This window comes from Chiloscyllium plagiosum, chromosome 2 (assembly GCF_004010195.1).
Source record: "Chiloscyllium plagiosum isolate BGI_BamShark_2017 chromosome 2, ASM401019v2, whole genome shotgun sequence".
NCBI classification, from domain to species: Eukaryota; Metazoa; Chordata; class Chondrichthyes; order Orectolobiformes; family Hemiscylliidae; genus Chiloscyllium; species Chiloscyllium plagiosum.
The window spans coordinates 77,873,611-77,895,453 of record NC_057711.1 but is presented as its reverse complement, the minus strand read 5'-3'; the positions used below and the strand labels follow the sequence as shown (position 1 = coordinate 77,895,453).

General features: G+C 39.4%; 1 protein-coding gene across 6 annotated transcripts in view; it reads right to left on the bottom strand.

The window, feature by feature from the left end:
* Window positions 1–21,843, bottom strand: part of vps13a (vacuolar protein sorting 13 homolog A) — a 421,720-nt gene that overhangs the window by 191,568 nt on the left and 208,309 nt on the right. For all 6 annotated transcript variants that reach the window (XM_043712521.1, XM_043712528.1, XM_043712537.1 and 3 more), the window contains 5 exons: window positions 16,994–17,166; window positions 5,477–5,697; window positions 5,158–5,390; window positions 4,795–4,887; window positions 4,334–4,693 (listed from right to left, as the gene is read on the bottom strand). In XM_043712521.1, the coding sequence (XP_043568456.1) occupies window positions 4,334–4,693; window positions 4,795–4,887; window positions 5,158–5,390; window positions 5,477–5,697; window positions 16,994–17,166 (1,080 nt within the window). The remainder of the gene's footprint in view (window positions 1–4,333; window positions 4,694–4,794; window positions 4,888–5,157; window positions 5,391–5,476; window positions 5,698–16,993; window positions 17,167–21,843) is intronic.

The following is a 21,843-nucleotide window of genomic DNA, read 5'->3' as shown; positions in this document are numbered from 1 at the left end:
ACTAGCGGTGTTCCGCAAGGATTTGTTTTACGACCATTGCTGTTTGTCATTTATAAAAATGACAAACAGCAATGGTCCCAAAACAGATCCTTGCGGAACACCGCTAGTGACGGCACTCCATGAAGAAACTTTGCCATCAACTACTACCCTCTGTCTTCTTCCATCCCGCCAATTCCTAATCCAAACCTCCAACTCACCCTCAATGCCATATCTCCGTATTTTGTGCAGTAGCCTACCATGGGGAACCTTATCAAACGCCTTACTAAAATCCATATATACCACACCTACCGCTTTCCCCTCATCAACCTCCTTCGTCACCTTTTCAAAGAATTCAATAAGGTTTGTGAGGCACGACCTGCCCTTCACAAAACAATGCTGACTATCCTTGATCACATTATTCCTATCCAGATGTGCATAAATCCTATCCCTTACAATTCTCTCTAAGACTTTGCCCACAACAGAAGTGAGACTCACCGGCCTTTACATACCGGCCTTTCATGAACTTTACATATGCTTCCTTTTTCTTTTCAACAGAACTTCCAACATCTCGTCATCCAGGATTCCTACATCTTGCCATCCTCACATTTCATTCCCATAGAAACATGCTGGTCCTCAACTCTGAACAATTGCCCTTGAAGTCTCTGAACTGTCAACCCTCAAACAGCCACCCCCAATCTAGCTTTTCCAGTTCCTGTCCAACGCTTTAGTAAGAAGCCTTGCCACAATTTAACATTTTTACCCAAGGACTAGTCTGATAATTATCCATAAATATTTCAAAACTTATGGAATTATGATCACTGTTGCCAAAATGCTCTGCCAGTGAAATCCGAATAAGAGCCATTCCCCAATACAAGTATGGCCACTTTCCTCGATGAAGTATCTACATATTGTTTCAAGAATTCTTCCTGGATCCACCTAACAAATTCTGCCCCAACTAAGCCCCTGGCACTAAGGGAGTCGCAGTAAACATAGGGGAAGTAAAAGCCACCCACTACTAAAAAACTTTTGTTTTTATATCTCTCCATGATCAGCATACATGCATGTTCCCCTATCTCCTGTTGGCTATTGGAAGACCTATGCTATAACCCAATCATTATGATTGCACCTTCTTACTTCCTGAGTTCTACACATATGGCCTCACCAGATGAGCTATCCAAGATGCCCTCTTAGTACAGCTGTGACATTTTCCACAATCTTTAACAACTCACCATCCTTTTTAATTCCCCCTCAATCCACCTGAAAAATCTAAACCCTGGAACATTGAACTGCTAATATTGCCCTTTTCTCAGCCCATTTTATGGAATGGCTGCAACAACACAGTTCCACATATTAATCCAAACTCATTTACCTTACTGTGATACTCCTCAAATTGAAATAAATGCACCTCAGGCTGCCAGTCCCACAGTGTTCATTAATGTAACCCTGCTCTTAAACTTGCTTGACTTAATTTCTACCTGCTCCTCAATCAGTCCATTCGCTAACCCTCTGCTCTGTTCCCATCCCCCAACACACTAATTTAAACCCTGCTAAGTGGCACTAGCAAACCTCCATTCAAAAAAAAATTGGTGCCCCTCAAGTTAGATGCAACCTGTCCTTCCAGCCATGCAAGAGATCCCAATGATCCTAAAGCCCTCCCTCCTACATCAACTCTGTAGCATTCAACTGTATTATCTTCCTAATTCTGTCCTCCATAGCATGAGATTACAAGCCTAGGGGTCCTGGTTTTCAACTTTCCATCTAACTCCCAAAATTCCCTTTACAGGACCTCACCTCTCTTCCTGCCTATGTCATTGACACCAGTATGGACCACGATCTGTGTCTATTCACAGAAGACAATATAAGCAAGGTATGGACCACCTTCTCTACGACCAAGAGGATTCAATGTCTGTGGAACTCTCTTCCCTAGAGAGTACTGGAGGTAGGGTTACTGCATATTTTTCTGCAGAGCTGAATAGATTCTTGACTAACAGGGGACTTGAAGGCTATTGGTGGTAGTCAAAAAAGTAAAGTTGAGGCCATGCTACTATCAAGATGGAAGAACAGGCTGGAGATGGAAAATGAATAGCCTTACTCATAATTTTTCATGTTTATATATATATAGTGTAAATTCACACGTTTGTGTATACTATGTCTATAACTAGATGCAGTCGGTTCTGACATAACACAATAGTTCAGTTCTTGTGCAATGTCACATTATAAGAAAATCACACAAAAGCTATGCCATTTAATCTAATACATATAAGGAAAGTTTGCATTCTATAAATAACGGTCTACATTCTTCAATTACATTAAAGTCAATTCCCGTCATAGCAGAGCCAACAGTATCTACAATGACTTTGGTGACATTTTAATGGGATCGTGGCCTGAATGCTTGAAGCGATGCCTAAGCCAGAGGTTGTCTCAAAAAATGGTTCCACAGCCCCAACTTGAAGTCCTGCCCTCAATTCCAGCACCTATCATTTTCACAGGAGTTGAAAAGAGAGAGATTGCTATTTGCTCATTCCTGATTCATGGAGACCGCCTCACATGTGGAAGTGCAGCTGCTTTCAAGAAATCTTTATCAGTGCTCAAAACACAACTTATGGACTTTAGACCATCTGAAAAGTGTGAAGTTGCCAGAATTATTTGGAGAAGTTGGCAACCTTGTCAGATCCATCCTGAGACACCTTTGGGAGCGGTCATTTGAACTTTGAGATTGTAAAAATTAGACATTGGTGTAATGGTAATGTCACTAGACTGGCAATACAAAGGCACAATCTAATGCTTTGGGGACAGGAGTTCAAATCCCGCCATAGCTGTTGGTGAAATTTAAATTGAATTCATGAGTTTGAAATACAAGGCTGGTTTCAGTGACTGTGGTCCATGACATCAATTGTTAAAAATACATTTGGTTCACAGGTATTCTTCAGGGAAAGAAATCTGCTGTTCTTCCCCAGTCTGGATCACAAGCAACTAAGGACTCAGTAATGTCACTGACATGTGAATGCTTTCTGAAATAGGTGACTAAATGACTCAGGTCAAGGAGATTATGTTATGGGCAATGATACCTTTATTGCACTGGAATGAAGAAAAAAGTATATTCAGGTGTTTAATCACTTTTGAAGTTTATAGCCCTTCATAATACATTTCATAACCTTGTGCAACTGTCAATGAAACCATGCTGGTTGACGGCCACTGTGACAATAATAGCTTGTGAAATGAGTCATTCAGTGCAAATTTTATAATGATTGCCCTCAGGCTTATGTAATCAAACAAAAAATGCAAACACTCTTTTCAAATTAACAGACTTTTTAAAAAAGTGAAAAAATTGAAGGCCAGGAGATTTGATCAAATGCTTTGACTTCTTGACAATTCAAGTACCTGCATCCACATTTTACACATACTTAAATTTTCATTAGTCTCTCATGGAATTTGGGTATTGGTATTTATTATAGATAAACATTTATAAAATCATGACAGGCATGGATAGGCAGGGTGAAACTGTTTGTGTTTGCAAAGGGATTGAGAATGTGGGAAATAGTGATTTGCAATTATGATGCAAGAAGAAAAAGAAAATCAATGGTTCAGGTCTGGAACACACTGCTTGGAAGTTTAGTGGAAGACAGAGTCAACTGAGGCATTGAAAAAAAGGGCATTAAATGATGATTTGAATAGAAAGAATATGTAATGGTATGGTAAAAATATAGGAGAATCGTACTATATAATAATGCTCATTGAAGAACCATACAGACACCATGAGCCAAAAAGCTTCCTTCTGTGCCATAATAATTCTGCAATTATCCATCCCTAATTACCCTTAACCCAAGTGACCTGCTGGGTCACTTCAGAAATCAGTTAAGAGTCAACATATTGGTGTGGATCTGGAGTCATAGAAATGCCAGACCAGCTAAGCAGATTTCTTTCCCATCTTTTCCATGGGTTTTCACACCGATCAATGGTAGCGTGTAGTCACTATAGATGAGACTAGCTTTCAATTCTAGATTTATTAACCAAATTTAAATTCTACCAAATACTAGCACATCACCCTGTTTCACTTCTGCTAGCACCATAGATATTTTTTAAAAATCCAACTACTGAGCCTGGTATAAAATCTAATCTGAAAAATGACACTGTTAAAAACACATGCACTAATTTTCTTTCTTAAATTCATGCTGAGTACTAATAGGTCTGCTCATTTTAAAACAAACTAGAACTATCAAATTTCAACTACTTTACTTAATCAGAATTTCACATCACAAAGCTTCATTGCCGAAAACATAATAAAAACATTACCAGGAATGGGCCTAACACATATGCATGTTTATGTAAAAAAGGATTTTCCATCACTTCATACCTCTAAGTTAAGATGGCAATGCAGATTAATGAATGTGCTCCAGTTTTTAACATCTCCTTTAAAAGTTGACTTTGCCAGAAGCATTGGAACAGTTCTATGTCCAACACCTGCTTCGAGCGTCAAGCAAATGAAGTCCACCGTCATTTTTAGGTTCTCTTCTGTCGATTCTAATTGTGCTGTTGGGCCATTCTTACTTTCATTATTTTTAGTTTTCTCCAAAAACCAGAGTTTTAAGTCTTTCACATTCTTCTTATTCCACAAGTCAGGTGGTATTTCACTGTCCTTTTCATGTGGACTATCAACAGTGGGATTTAAGGCAGATGTGATTGTAATCACAGTGTTAATAATAACAGGAGATACCTAAGAAATAACACACAAAATAGGTAAAGTTGTTCAGCAAGCATTTTTAAATTATTTTGCAACTCAGAAAAATTATGTAGAAAAACTAAATATCTTCTTACTTTCAGCATTAGTGATTTCACTGCCAACTCCAAGAAACTGGGACCAGATGTAGCTTGTGCACTTTGGAAAAATACACTACAAGGCTGTAAGACCTAGGTATCAGAATTGAAAATATCACATTATACATGCAAGATTATACTCCTGTAATTACAGCATATCCAATAATTTAGATTTAGATTGAGCCAATCAATGGCATTAGTAATTTTGTGACTTGATACCTTTTAAAGTAGAAACAACATCAATGTTTAAGTTAAAAAACCTGAAATGCAGAAATATTCAACAAAATAGGTGTAGATTTTTGCAAAGTATCACAAACTTTACTGAAACAGAAAATGGAAAATTTTATATTCATCATTATATACCGTGGTAACATGATCTTTTCTCTTTTCTTTTAGGAATGGGCAGGCCATAATTTTGAGATCTTTAATAGTTGCAGTTATCTGTTGAAGTTCTGGATCATTATTAATGTCAGCTTCACACTGTGCAGTCACCACAAGTGATGGGGCATCCACTCTGGTCAAATCTGCCACAAAGACAATCTCTGGATTCTGAATGTGAACACTAAGCTCCATTTTGGACGCAGCTTGCGGTGGTACTTTAATAAATAAAAAAGAATGTAAATGTATAATTTTTTTCCATCAACTTTAAAAATATCCAAATGCCCTTAATTATCTTCCAAACCTTTTTCTTTTGACGTCATCGCAGCTGGTTTATTCACTGGAGCTGTAGAGACCTGATTATTTGCCTTGACAAAAAAGTCAGCCACTGTGAGCAGAAATTCCATACTTGCACAAACATGAATATCACGTATAGTTGCATCTAGAACCATTCCTTCTCTTCCTTGTTTGTAGTAGAGGTCCATCATTGCATTCTTTTCAACTCCTAGCTTCATTTCTATCATTCTAAAGTTTGGAAAATAATCACATTAGCAATTACTAGACAAAATGAAACAGATTGAAAAAGCAAAATATAACTACCTAGGTCTTTTTGTTCCCAAACCATTTAAATATCTGATGCAACAAAACTTATTGTCTATATTTTGCTAAGGTATCTTAAATTCAAGTATTGGAAAGATCAACATAAGTAAAACATCATTTTCAAACTGTTGTGGATGGTAAAAATCAGAAATAAAAACAAGAACTAGTATGACTAGATAGCAGGCTAAACAGTTTTTGAGGAAAGAAAGCTAATGTTCCAATGAGAGGCCATTAACCTGAAACTTTAGTTTGATTTCAATCTACACAGATTCTGCCTGACCTACTGGATACTTTCAGCATTTATATTTACCTGAAATAATGCAAATTCCGTTGCAGAGGAGTAAACATTGCTACCAAAGCCATGATTTATGGAACCTCCAGCCTATTGTTTGAAATCAACTTGGTAGAATCACAGAACAAATATGCTTCCTGTTACCTGGAAGTCATCCAACCCTTCATGAACACTGGTTTTGCAGAGTTATCTGGGAAGAACTCAGGCTCCTAGCAATAGCTCTAGTCCTAGATACCAGAACTGATTAAGGAATAATCCCAAATGATCATGGAATTAAAAGCAACTTGAAGTCCTGTAGGTTTACATGGCTCTCACAAATACAAAGTGGTGGAATTACTTTTATCAGTTAAGGAACAAATTCCACAGCTACGTGAACCTTCCTGCACACTATTTATCAAATTGTGATACAAACTTTCTAATCCCACCCCAACATTGTCATCTCAACACTGGCAAATATTACATTATCCTAACTTCTTGCAAGTCAGCCAAGATGCTAGAGGATTGTGGACAAGAAAGGGAAGAAGGAAAGACATGTAGAAAGAAGAGTAAGCATAACAAAAAGGGAAGAGTAGGAGGATGTGGTTTTGGGCCAAATCTTATCATTTGTACCCAATGAGCTATCAGGTAAGAGGCCACTGGATTCCTGGAATCTGCCTTCTATATCAAGAAATGACAATTAATCAATACTTAACTGCACTACTTAAGAGGTTTTACACGAGGCCAAGTAATTGCTTGAATTCTGGGTGAGCTTCTAGGAGTCTGAATCCAATTTTAGGAAGGTGTAATGTGGTGGATGAGAAATATGCTGTTAGAAGTAGGAGTAGATCAGTGAGTCAGAGGAATTTGACTTAACAACTGGAGGTTTGAATGATGTTGATAGACCAAAGAGTCAGGAGAGTTCTGGTCACAACAGCAACATTAAGAATTTAGAAGTTCTACAACAACTGTTTAGCAATCACATTATGCAGGCAAGGGTGCAGCTGTACGAACTAATTTAGCAGCTGATTGCTGTATTTGGATATGTGGCATGTCCTTAGGGAATGACGACAAAATGATGACAAATGACTTAGACTTCATTTCTACAGGCTTTAGGTGATAGACTGATAGGGGTTTTAAAAACAAGTTACATTATAAATTGCTACAGCTCCTTAGTACAATGTCAATTAATATAGTGGTCAGGAGGGAAAGTTGGACAAATCAGTATTTTGTTGGAAATGGGAAAGAGCAAGTGTAAGATTGATACATAACTTGAACTTCGTGAGGATCAGAGAAGAAGGATATGAAATAAATTAGTAAATAATGTCCAGAATATTAGCAATTGATCATACAGAAGGAATCCATTCAGCCCATCTTACCTGTGTCAGCTCTTTTGAAACATATCCTACACTCTAGTTTTCTCCCTAGTATCCTAGCAAGCTGTTCTCTTTCAGCTCAGAAAGTTACCTTTTGGATGTTTTGATGGAATCTGATCTTAATGCCCTTCCAAGTAGTGTGTTCTAGATCTTACCATCCTTCAAAATGAAGATACTTCGTCTCTCCACTACGTTTTTTTCAAAGTAATATAAATGGTGTTGTTTTAAGGAAGTATAAGATGAGATGATCTGCGGATGTACGGTCATAAATCTTTGAAGGTGGCAATGCAAGTTGATAAGGTGGTTAAGGAAAGTGAATGGCATAATTGGCTTTGTAAAAAAGGATATTGAATTTTTTTAAAAACAAAGAAATGCTAAATCTTTGCAAATCATTGTTTATCCCATGTAGGAAAATTATGGAGACCTCTTGAAATCAAACATTCCTGGAGAGGGTAGAATTGATATTTGTTTGCTGGATAACTAGGGATGAAGAGTAGTCAATTAAATGAAAGGATTGGAGAAATGGAATTGTTCTGTTTAAGAATATAAAAATATCAGAGGTTATTGAGACTGGATAATCAAAACTCAATTAATGTAATAAAACAGACAAACTTTCCTGTACAAGGCTAGGGACTTGGGTTCAATTGCAGTCTTGGGCAACTATCTTTGTGGAGTTCACACATTCTCATCATGTCTGCATGGGTTTACTTCGCTGCGCTGCTTTCCTCCCACAGTCCAAAGGTGAGCATTTCAGGCGGATTTGTAATGCTAAGTATTGCCTCATAGTGTGCATGTTAAGTGGGTTAGCCATCGTAAAAAAAATTGAACAGAGACAAGATCTAAACAGCATAAGGTACCTCTGACCTCCATAATGCTGAAGTACTTGGAAAGGTTAATCATGGCTCACATCAACTCCAGCCTACCAAAGTGCCTTGATCCTTTGCAATTCGCCTACCGGCACAACAGTTCCATAGCATATGCCATCTCCCTGGCCCTACACTCATCCCTCGAACATCTAGATAACAAGGATACTACATCAGACTCTTACTTATGACTACAGCTCTGCCTTCAACAGCATAATTCCAAACAAACTCACCTCTAAACTCCAAGCCCTAGGTCCTGGTTCCCTCCTTTGTAACTGGATCTTCCACTTTCTGACCCATGGACTGCAATCAGTAAGAATAGGCAAAACCTCCTCCTCCTCCATAATCCTCAACATTGGTGCCCCGCAAAGCTGCATACTCACCATCTCTGCTATACCCCTTATACACTCACAACTGTATTGCCAAATTTTCCACTTCAACTCCATGTACAAGTTTGCTGACAGCAGCATCATTGTAGGTGGAATCTCAAACAATGATGAGACAGAATACAGGAAAGGGATTGAATGCTTAGTGGCATGGTGTAAAGACAACAATCTCTCCACCAACATCAGCAAAACTAAGGAGCTAGTCACTGACTTCAGGAAGCAGAGTGGATGGCACACCCCTGTTTGCATCAATGGTGCTGAGCTGGAGACAGTCCAGAGCATCAAGTTCCTGGGAGTGACAATCACCAATCTGTCCCAGTCAACCCACGTTGATGCAATGGTCTAGAAAGCACAATAATGTCTCTCTTCCTCATGAGGCTATGGAAATTATAGAAAGCTATAGAAAGCATGGTAACTCGATGCATTACAGTTTGCTATGGCAACTGCTGTTCACAAGACTGTAAGAGAAACTACAGAGAGTCATGAATACAGCCCGGTTCATCAGGCAAGCCAGACTTCTGTCCAGTGACTTCATCTGTACTTCCCGCTGCCTTAGAAAAGAAACCGGCATCATCAAAGATCTGTCCCAACCCGATTATACTCTCTTCCATCCAGCAGAAGATATAAAAGTTTGAATACGTATATGAATAGGTTCAACAACAGTTTCTTCGTCACTATTATCAGACTTTTGAACAGGCCTCAAATGTTAATTCTGATCTTTCGTTCCCTCTGCATCTTCTCTGTGGCTGTAATGCTGTGTTCTGCATTCTGTTCTGCTACCCTGCTGGACTTTGTATAGTATGATCCACCTGTATAGCATGCAAAACAACACTTTTCACTCAATCTTGGTGCATGTGACAACAACAAATCAACGTGAGGCAGTCACATATAGGATCAGGGCTTACACGTGCCTGAAGAAAAAAAAGAGAGCGAGACAGCGAATGCGAGAGAGCACAGAGCGGATCTGTAAGAAAATTCAGAGATGCACAATGAATAGAAGATGAGAGCTATGTTTGCAGTTGCAGCCAAGTTTGAAAACAAAAACAGTAATTGCACAAGTGCGGAAGCTGATTGATCAAGTATCTAGCGTGTATAAAGATCCGGATTTATAGTAGTTAATTATTGAATAATTTGATACTCTTCATTCTAGTCTCTAATTTAATGTCAATAGTCTGAATGCAAACTTCATGCATGGAAGAACATGTAGATGCATGAGATGTCCAGTCTGCCAGATAGGAATTCTGGGTCACTTCATAAGGCCTAGACGATGCAGCAAGCATTGTAGTCAACTGAAAAAGAAATCTTCAGCATTTGCAACTCAAGCAGCAACCAGAATCATTGTAGTGCATCTGCAAAGCTGAGAATTACTAGATCGCACACTTTACAAAATGGTTATATCACAGATCAAGAGCATGCAGTCACAGAGAATGGTAGGTAGGTAGTGCAGGAGTGCCCCAAGTCCCTCTATCACTAACCAGTTCTCCAGTTTGGTTTTGTGTGAGGACAATGATTCTTCAAAGAAATGTAGCAAGCGCCAATCTTGTGACATCAAGCTTGCAAAAATAAGGATTGCTCTCCCAGTGCACAGAGACCAGGAGCTTAAGTGGTTTGAAAAATTGTACTGGAGGGAGGGCCTGAGATTTCTGGGGCACTGGGATTGGTTGTGGGCAGGTAAGACCTCCACAAGGATGGATTATATCTTAGTAGGACAGTGACTAATTTATTCATGGGGAGATTTGCTGGTGTTGTTGGAAAGACTTTAAACTAGCATGTCAAGGAGATGGGAACCCGAGAAAGAATTCAAACAATTAAAACATTCCGCAAGTTGGTCTCCTGTCTCTCCAATGTCGAGGAGACCACATTGAGAGCAAAGGACACAATAGATGAGGTGTTTCGAGGTGCAGGAAAATCTTTGCCTGATGTGGAAGGATCCTCTGGGCCTTGGATGGAAGTGTGTGCGTGGGGGGGCGGGGGGAAGAGAGAAGAGTGTGGGCATAGGTTTTCCACCTCTTGCAGCAGCAAGGGAAGGTGCTGGGAGTGGAGAGTGGGTTGATGGGGGTGTGTCTCAGACTAAAAGGCAAGCAGTTTAGGACTGATATGAGGAGGAGGAGCCTCATTGTTTAGAGGATGATGAATCATTGGAATTTTTAGTCATTTTGGTATGAGGGCATGACTATCTAAGCTAACATTTACTGCCCATCCAGAATTACCCAGAGTGCAGTTAAGAGTCAACCAAATTGCTTTAGGTTTAGATTCACATGTAATCCAGATGAGATAAGAATGGTAGTTTCATTCCCTAAAGGATATTAGTGAACCAGATGGGTTTTAATGACAATGGAGTCAAAGTCATTAATAGACTCTTAATTCCGAAATTGTTTTTATTGAATTCAAATTCTACCATCTGGGGTGGTAGGATTTGAACCTGGGCCCCCAAAACATTCTGGATTACTGGATTAATAGTCTAGTGATAAAACCACCAGGCCATCACCTTCCCTATACTCTGTGGAAGCTCCACAATTAAATAATTTAAAGACACAGATTGACAGATTTGTAGTTACTAATAATATCAAGGATTATTAAGATAGCACAGCAACTTGGCTTGGAATATACAGCATTTTCTGAATGCCAGAGAAGGCTTGAGGGGCTAAATGGCTTAATTATGTCCTTGTGTTCAGGACAGACAAGTGGCAGTGGATTTTAATATTGAGGAACAGTAAGGCCATGAACAGACACCTGAAAAGAGGTGGAAAACCTATGCCCACACTCTTCTCTCTTCCCCCCGCCCCCCCACGCACACACTTCCATCCAAGGCCCAGAGGATCCTTCCACATCAGGCAAAGATTTTAAATTCAAGACATTAGGAGATTGATCACTTGTACAGTTCAGCAAGAATGGAAATGATAGGTGTGCGGAACTTGATGCCTGTTGGGATAGCCATCTAGGAATAAGTTGAACTGGAAGTGATTGCTGAGCCCCTTGCTGAGATACTTGTATCATCCATAGTCACAGGTGAGGTGCTGGAAGACTGGAGATTGGCTAACATGGTGCTACTATTTAAGAAAGGTGGTAAAGAAAGCCAGGGAACTATAGACCGGTGAGCCTGACATCGGTGGTGGGCAAGTTATTGGAGGGAATCCTGAGGGACAGGATGAACATGTATTTGGAAAGGCAAGGATGGATTAGGAATAGTCAGCATGGCTTTGTGCAAGGGAAATCATGTCTTACTAACTTGATAGAGTGTTTTCAAGAAGTAACTAAGAGGAACGATAAGGGCAGAGCAGTGGACATGATCTATATTGACTTCAGTAAGGCGTTCAACAAGGTTCCTCATGAAAGACTGGTTAGCAAGGTTAGATCACATGGAGTACAGGACAACTAGCCATTTGGATACAGAACTGGCTCGAAGGTAGAAGACAGAGGGTAGTGTGGAGGGTTGCTTTTCAGACTGGAGGCTTGCAACCAGTGGTCTGCCACAAGGATCAGCGCTGAGTCCATTGCTTTTCATCATTCATATAAATGATTTGGATGTAAATATAGGAGGTATAGTTAGTAAGTTTGCAGATGACATCAAAATTGGAGATGTAGTGGACGGCAAAGAAGCAAATCAGAGCAGGACTTATAGACTTAATGGTAAAGTTTTGGGGAGTGTTACTGAAGAAAGAGACCTTGGGGTGCAAGCTCATTGCTCCTTGAAAGTAGAGTCTCAGGTAGACAGTAGAGTAAAGGAGGCTTTTGGTATTCTTTCCTTTATTGGTCAGAGTATTGAGTACAGGAGTTGGGAGGTCATGTTGCGGCTGTACAGGACATTGGTTAGGCCACTTTTGGAATATTGCGTGCAATCCTGGTCTCCTTCCTATTGGAAGGATGTTGTGAAACTTGAAAGGGTTCAGAAAAGAGTTACAAGGAAGTTGCCAGGGTTTGAGGATTTGAACTCTACAGAGAGACTGAATAGCCTGGGACTGTTTTCCCTGGAGTGTTGCAGGCTGAGGGGTGACCTTATAGAGATTGATAACGGGGAGAATGCGGGTAAGTGGAGTTGAAATGCCCATCAACCATGATTGAATGGCAGAGTGGACTCGATGGGCCGAATGGCCTTACTTCCGTTCCTATGTCTTATGGTTTTATGGTCTTATAAAATCATGACGGGCATGAAAAGGATAATTAGACAAGGTCTTTTCCCTGGGGTGGGGGAGTCCATAACTAGAGGAATAGGTTTAGGGTGAGAAGGGAAAGCTGTAAAGGGGACCTAAGGGGCAACTTTTTCACACAGAGGGTGATGCGTGTATGGAATGAGCTGCCAGAGAAAATGGTGGAGGCTGGTACAATTACAGCATTTAAAAGGCATCTGGATGGTTATATAGGGATATGGGCCAAGTGCTGGTAAATGGGACCACATTAGGTTAGGATATCTGGTCAGCATGGACGAGTTGGACTGAAGGATCTGTTTCCATGCTGTACATCTCTATGACTCTAAAACAAAGCTAGGTATGGGAACCACAAAAACTGTAAATCACATTGGAAAACAACAGAAGTAAGCTCTGGAATCAACCAAAGTCAAGTTAGAGGTATGTTAAAACGGCAGAATTAAAAGTCCTCTACTTGAACACATGCAGCATTCACATCAAGACAGAGAATAGATGGTGCAAGTGAAGGAATATGGTTTAACAGATATGTGACATAAACTTGATCAACAGTGGGCAGTGGATATTCAAGGATTAACGCTATTTAGGAAGGATGGGCATAAAGCAAAAGGAAGTGGTAGTGCTAATAAGTTACAAGATGAGTACATGAGAGAGGATCTCCAATTGGAAGAATAAGATGTAGAATCTGTTGGGTGGAGCTATGAAACAGTAAACGGCAGCAATCATTGGTAGAAATAGTTTACAAGCTTTGAAAAGATGGTGATTGTATAGGATACAGTATAAATCAGGAAATTTGAGTTTCATGTGGCAAGGGAAATACAATAATCATGAGTGACTTCAATCTACATCTAAACTGGGTAAATTTAATGAGCAGAGAAGTGTGACACTGGAAAAGCACAAGAGGTCAGCACAAGAGCAGCAGGAGAGTCGACGTTTCGGACATAAGCCCTTCATCAGGAAATATGTGATGAAGGGTTTATGCCCAAAACATCAACTCTCTTGCTCCTTGGAGGTTTCCAACGCCACACTTTTCGACTCTGATCTCCAGTATCTGCAGTCTTCACTTTCTCCTAAATCTAATGAGCACCAATGCTTTGGAAGAAGAATTAACAATAGATTTCTTGAATTGTATGTTGAAGAACTAACCAGGGCACTAGCTAATTTAGATCCAGTATTATGCAGTGAAAAATGACTAATTATTAATCTGGTTCCTAAAGAGCCAGTAATGAGTAGCAAGTATTGTATAATGGAATTTTCCATTAAACTTGCAAAATTAGTTCAACCTGAAACTATAATTTTGAATTGGAATTTGGGCAATTTTGAAGCTATATGCAGGAAGCTAGCTGGGGGCAATTGGAAAAATAAATTGAAATATTTGATGGTAGATAAGCAATGGCTCTGTAATTCAGGGATTAATGCTCAATTTTCCAAAATGCCCCATAGAAAACCAAGGCCAACATGGAAGTTAAAGATTGTATTAGAACAAAAAAGGAGATTTATAAATTTGCCTAAAACTGTAAGCCAGAGCAGAGAAGAATTTTACAACTCAGCAATAGAGGACCGACAATTGATAAAGAAAGCAATAAGAGAATGTAGGTCGATTACAGGAGAGTTTAGTAAGAATAATAATAAGAAATGCCGGAGAAACTACTATGTGCTCATCTTCAAGAAGAAGCAAGAAGTTGCCCTGAAATAATAAACATTCAAAAGTCTGGTGAGGTGTGGAACTGAAGTAAATTATTAGTAATAAAGTAGCAATGGCAAAATTAACAGCACGCCAAGTTGACAATTCCTCAGAATCCTAGTATTTTAAAGATACTGCTACAGATAGTGAATAATGTGAATTCTACAGGTCATTCTGTTACAATGCCCATTTGGTTTACATAAATTCACTGTAACACGATTGGCGAATAGGGGACACTGTCTTTAAAATGTGAACTTTTAAAGCATATATTGATTATAATGCTAAAACTGGCCCCATTAGTTTAAATGGTCTGCTATTATGCAATTTTCTTACAACACGGAATTGCATGAGAACTGAACTACTGCATTATTGCAGAACTGACTGTATTAATTCTGCAAAGTTACCCGAGACCGGAAAGGGTTTTGCAACCGTCGACAGTTTATAAAAGGAAAAATGGAGAAAACAAGGGACTAAAGACTTGTTAGCCCGACATTTGTAATAGAGACAATACTAGATCCATTATAAAGGATGTGATTACTGGATATTTAGAAAATAATTGTCTAACTGGCCAGAGTCATCATGGATTTATGACAGGAAGTCATTGGGTCAAACCAGAATTTTTTTAAGCATGTCACTAACATAGCCAACAAGGGAGAAACCATTTGATATAACACATGTAGCTTTTTGGAAGACTTTTGAGGAAGTCCCACACAGAAGGTTAGAAAACAAAATTAAAGTGCAAGGGATTGGGGTAATATACTGGACGGATTCAGGATTGATCAACACGCAGAAAGCAGGGGGTTAGAATAAACTGGTTGCTTATCAGCCTAACAGGCTGTGGCCGGCAGGATATTGCAAAGAGCAGTACCTCAGCTCCACCTGTTCACAATTTACATCAATTATTTGGGCGTAGGGACAAATTGTAATATTTTCATAAGTTTGCAAATAATAAAAAAACTTGGTAGGAAGAAGAGCTGAAGGAGATGCAAAGAGGCTTCAGGATTTAGGCAAGCTGAGTAAGTAGGCAAGAACATAACAGATGGAATATAATAAGGATAAATGTGAGGTTGTCTGCTCTAATATAAGAAATAGAGGTGTAAATATTTCTTGAATGGAGAGAGTTTGGAAAGTCCTAATATCTAAAAGGGACATGATGTCCTTTTCATAAACAATTGAAAGCTAACACAGGTGGAGCAAGTAATTTAGAAGACAAATGGCATGTTAACCTTTAATGCAAGATGATTTGAGTACAGGAGCAAAGAAGTTTTACTTTAATCGTATAGAACACTGGTTTGACTGTACTAGGAGCAGTGTGTGCAGTTTGGGTCCCTTTGACTAAGGAAGAGTAACTTGCCATAAAGGATCTGATTCCTGGAATGGTGGAACAATGTGGACAGATTAAAGAAACTGGTTTAAATTCTCTGGAGTTTAGATGACAGTCAATCTCAAAGAAATTTCTGAAATTCTTAAAGAGATAGACAGAGCAGATGCAGAAAGTATGATTCCACTGGCTGAGAGTTCTAGAACCAGGGACACAGTATTAGAATAAAAGCCAAGCCATTTAGGGTTGAGATGAAGAGGAATTTGTTCATTAAAATGTGGCAAACCTTTGGAATTCTCTACCCCACAGGGCTACTGAAATTCAGTCATTTGATTAATTTCATGACATAAACTGATACATTTCAAGTTACTAGTGACATTAAGGAATATGGAGATAGTGTGAGAATATGACATTGGAGGTACATGAACAGGCATGATCCAGAACAGTACAGCAAGTCAAGGGGATGAATAACCTCTTTCTGTCACTATTTTTAAAAGAAATATCATATAATTTACATTTTAAAAATGTCATTAAAAGGGGAAAAAGGTATTTACTCACCTTGTTACTTTGAGGACAATGGAATTGTAGGCAATAAGCAAGGTAAATATAATCTAGTATCTTGTCAATAATTCTAAGTCAGAGAAAGTGGAGCTTAAATTATACACTGCTCTGATCAGACATTTTAATTGATGTAGCAAAAACTAAATAAGTGCTGTCGCTTACAGGTGAAAAATGGAAACAGACAAGTTTTGCTACTTTTCTCTAATGGCTTCTTTGCTTATCTTAAACTATCTAGCAGAAATTTACCAATTTTTCCTTGTACTTTGGGCAAATAAATTAAAGTATGCACAACGAATTTCAGAAGACAATGAACAATATCTGATGTCCCATAAAATTAGACTGGCTGCTGATTTGGGATGTAGAATTAGCAGGGTATCACTTGAAATACTTGTTGCATGCTTTCATATGTAAAATGTGGTACAAAAGTCAATTAGAATTGATCCACAAATGGATGAACCTTGTACCCAGTCTATTAAAAAAAGCCAGATAACTTTGCAAAAGTTATGTGGAAATAGGTGGGCCTGGAATGCAGGGTAACAATTTATATTGCTGTGAAAGAAAAATTACCAAAAAGCTGGACTATACTTGAGCTTGTACTGTCTACATTGAAAAAGAAATACCTTGATGTGGCTTTCTGTATCGCCTTTCGTTTATCATCCAGCATACAGTTAAAAAGTTTCACAGCAGCATTCATGGATCCATCAGACAGCATCTTGATTGAACTGGAAAGTGTATGCAATTTGAACTCTGCTAGTTGGTCCTCTTCAGATCTCTGTTCTTTAACAATGTTCAACTGGTTTAATTGGAAAGCAAGGAATATTTGTTTCAGTGAATGATAAACAATCATTCTTAATGAGATTTTTTTTAAATGATCAAATATCAGAATCTAAAATTTAGTAGGATCTAACTCTAATAAAACTAACTATTTTTGCTTATAGTCACACATTAAGTATAGAGTTCTTAAGGTGCATAACCAACATTTTGTTTTGTTTAAAGACTAAGAAAAAATGTGTTCGCGGAAATATTATGTTCTCTAATACTGGAGTACTTGAGTCTTCTAGGTCAGTAACATCAGGTGACAGACTGTGTGGAGTTTGCACATTCTCCCCGTGTCTACGTGGGTTTCCTCCGGGTGCTCCGGTTTCCTCCCACAGTCCAAAGATGTGCAGGTCAGGTGAATTGGCCATGCTAAATTGTCCGTAGTGTTAGTTGGGGGGTAAATGTAGGGTTATGGGTGGGTTGCGCTTTGGCGGGTCAGTGTGGACTTGTTGGGCCGAAGGGCCTGTTTCCACACTGTAAAGTAATCTAAGTAATCTAATCTAATCTAATCTGAAATACGATCATGCCCGTTTTCAGTTAGTTTCATCCATTCCAGTGCATTGCAATGGATTTCAAAATCCTATAAGAAAATTGTTACAGCATAAAAGCTTGCAAAGGGCAAAGTTAATACTAGCCACTACCTGGCAGAGGCACAAAAGTACAGATTAAAGGATATTGAACAAACTTAGATATGGGTGTGATACCTTCCACTCCAAGGATACTAGGGAAATCGAGGGCTTTTGTTAATTAAGGCAGGCTTCAGAAAAAGTCTAGCTGGGTGCTAAAACAGGTAGCTTTTTATGTGTGAACCAAATAAAAACAAATCTCAGATCAGCACAGAAAGTTACAGCAAGATTAAATATTACACACCAAAGCCAGGAGTGAGCACTATAACCCAAGTGACCTCCATTATTTAGAAGTGCTTCAACAGATTAGTCATGGTTCACTTCAACTCCAGTCTACCAGATTTTCTTGATCCTTTGAAATTCACCTACTGGCAAAATAGGTCCACAGCATATGCCATCTCTCAGGTCCTACATTCATCTGTCAAACATCTGGATAATAAAGATACCTACACCAGGCTCCCACTTATTGACCACAGCTCAGCCTTCAACAGCGTAATTCCAACTAAACCAGTCTCTAAACTCCAAGACCTAGGTCTTGGCTTCCCCCCTAATTGGATCAACTTCCTGACCCATAGACCTCGAATCAGTAAGAATAGGCAACATTACCCTCTCCGCCATAAACCTCAACACCAGTGGACCCTTACTGTACTCCTTATCCACCAAGTTCCATTGTGTCGCCAAGTTCCATTCCAACTCCATTTACAAGTTTGCTGATGACCCCACCGTTGGAGATTGGATCTCAAACAATGACAAGAGTCAAAACAGGAAAGAGATTGCTCAGTGGTCTGGTGCAAAAAGAACAATCTTTCCATCAATGTCAGCAAAAGGAAGAAGCTGGCTACTGACTTCAGGAAGCAGAGTGGATGGCACTGCCCTGTCTGGATCAATGATGCTGAGGTGTTCCTAGGAGTAATGATCACCAACTATCTGCCCTGGTCCACTCACATAGACATAATTGTCAAGGAAGTACAACAATGCCTCTACTTCCCCAGGAGGGGAAGGAAATTCAGCTTGTCCACAAGGAATCTTACCAATTTTTATAGATGCACCATAGAAACCATTCGATCTGGGTGCAAAAAGGAAAAATATGGCAACTGCTCCTCCCAACATCACAAGAAACTACAGAAAGTTGCAAACACAGCCCAGTCCATCACCCAAACAGCCTTTAATTCATTGACCCCATCTATACTTCCCACTACCTCTCAGCAGGCAAACATGATCAAAGATCCCTCCTTCACTGGTTATACTCTCTTCCATCATCCTCCGGAGGGCAGAAGGTATAAAAAGGTAGAACACATGTATGAACAGATTCAAGAACTATTTCTTCCCCCAGTCGTATCAGACTTTTGAATGGACCTCAAATATTAATTCTGATCTCCCTATCTGCACATCCTCTGTGGCTGTAACACTATATTCTGCACTCTGTTCTGCTATCTCATACATCTTGTATGGTACAATTTGCCTGTCCATCATGCAAAACAAACCTTTTCACTGTATCATGGTACATGGGGCAACAAGAAATCAAATCGAAATGTCTGGGGGCCATATCAGATGCAAAGGTTTCTGAGGACAGTCCTCCTTTGGGGTAGGGGAATAGGGGATGACACAGCGATGCTCTGTGAGGTCGACAGAACATCAGGAGAATGAGTTTGCCCTCAGTATTTGGACCTGTAGAAGCAGTAGTATGGTAGAGTTCCCTTGTGCAAAGATAGATCATAATTGACAACTGCAGCATCTGATGGCAACAAAATCAACCATGCCTCAGGCTCTCAAGCTCATGAGCTCCTTGGCAGAGCGATCAGTCTAATGTACAACCACATATCAACACCTGGAATAATGCAAAAGCAGAGAGAACTCTTGCTCAAGGTAAATGCCTGCATCTGGAGTTAGAAAGTAGTTCCCAGCTGTGCACTATGTCTTTACATGGAGAGCTTCCCTCATATAACAGTGGAGAATAGGAGAATCTTGCAAATGGCCCAACTGGCACTGGAGAAGATAGAAGCCAAGCTCCAGAAATATAGTCCAGATCAGCAGGCAGCCAGAGCAAGGATTAATGACTGTTAACTTAAAGGCTATGTTTCTGAGGGGATCATTTAACCCTTGGCTTCCTTGGCCTACTTCGTTCCTGTATCAGGGAATACATCAGAGTAAGGACAAATTAATGACAGTTTCCCCTATGGATACAGATAGTTGAGTTCCAGGAAGAACACTATGGGTATCTACACACAAGATTCTACTATTGTCCTCGCAGCCATGTAGCAAAAGTGAACAGGCTATCTCCATCTTCTTTAAGCAACAAAGGTACACAATGTAGACAAGACCAAGAACATAGCAGCTCATATCAGGTGGATTATTGATTGTCCTACACATCACTGTGACCCTTACAGGTAGAGAAAGAATCTTTCATTAGCATTTGCAAATTTAAATAAAATGCCTCTATTGCTGAACAAGAAGACACTGTCAAACCTTTCTGCCTGCAGTGATGTAAGGGTTCCAAATTTCAAAGGGGAACAATATTTTAAAGATATTTTTGAATCTGTTCAGAGAGTAGGTGGGACTTGAATGCTACCCTCCTGGGTCAGAGGCAGAGCTGGCAGCACTGCACCACAATAACCTTCAACAACATTTTATAAAGTTTGAGAAAAGGGTTCTGATAGAGTCAAATTGCCAAAAAATAACAACGAGAAAAGCTTTTATTTAACTGAAAAAAATTGCAATGGCTGGAGATGTTCTCTCTCCTGCAGAGAAGTGCCCTGTAAAGGATAAAGCTTCTTGTAGGCATACATTAGTTATTCTGCACACATCACTGATAATCTTAAATTGGTCATCAGTGTGATTCTTAGCACACTTAAGATTATTCACCAAGCGTTGTAGATTTGATATTTTGACCAGACTTTTGCAAGAACAGGCTGGGTCCAGTACTGTCAGTGCTCTTCCTATTGCAAACATTCAGAGGAAAGTGCTGTTTGATGCGATTCGCTAGTCCTTGAGACATATCAGCTGTGACAATGCGCTGACACAAAAATTAAATGCCTCATTTGTGTTGAAGGCACAGTTTTTGCACCTTGATGGCATCCTTTACTTAGGAGAAAATATCATTCATATTTCTACTGCATAATAAAAGTATAAAATGGTTAGCTTAATCTGGTGCCCAAATTACTGAGGTAGTTCACCTTTCCTGGGTAACAAAGTCATATAGTCATTGAGATGTGCAGCATGGAAACAGACCCTTTGGTCCAACATGTCCATGCTGACAAGATATTCTAAATTAATTTAGTCCCATTTGCTAGCATTTAGCCCATATCCCTCAAAAACCTTCCTATTCATGTACCATCCAGGTGCTTTTTAAATGCTGTAATTGTACCAGCCTCCACCACTTTCACAGGCAGCTCATTCTATAAACGCATCACCTTCTGCATGAAAAAGGTGTGCCTTAGGTCCCTTTTGAATCCTACCCCATCAGCCCCGCCCCCAACCTGGGGAAAAGGTCTTCGTTATCCACGCTACCAATGCTCCTTGTGATTTTCTAAACCTCTGTAAGATTTAGGTTAACTGGGCAGTTTTCAGGTCGAAGAATGGAAGCCCTTAACCAAATTTTGAGTGTGCACACTATAATGGGTAGGGGTAGCCATTGATCCTGCAGGTCAGCTATGATGTACCCAGTTTCATCATTAGACTAGGTGATGAGCAACTGGCTCAGATCTGGATTATAAGATTGCCAATAAGGTCAATCTTATAGCACGTGCAGCTGTAAGAATCCCAAAGTATATATTAACAACTCTTATTCGAGAAGTTAACGCTAGCTCTAACATCAAACAAGTAAATGAGGCCAAACATCCAAGGAGCCCTAGATTTGGATACCCTTCCTTTCACCAATAATGGGAATGTGCATATTCTGTATCCACACCTTTTTCTTTTCAGACCATTCACTATTTAATTACTGTTAATCATCAAACTTTTAATTCCAATCCACAAGTGCAGATCTACTTCCAAATTCAACTTCAATCACATATTTTTATGCTTGA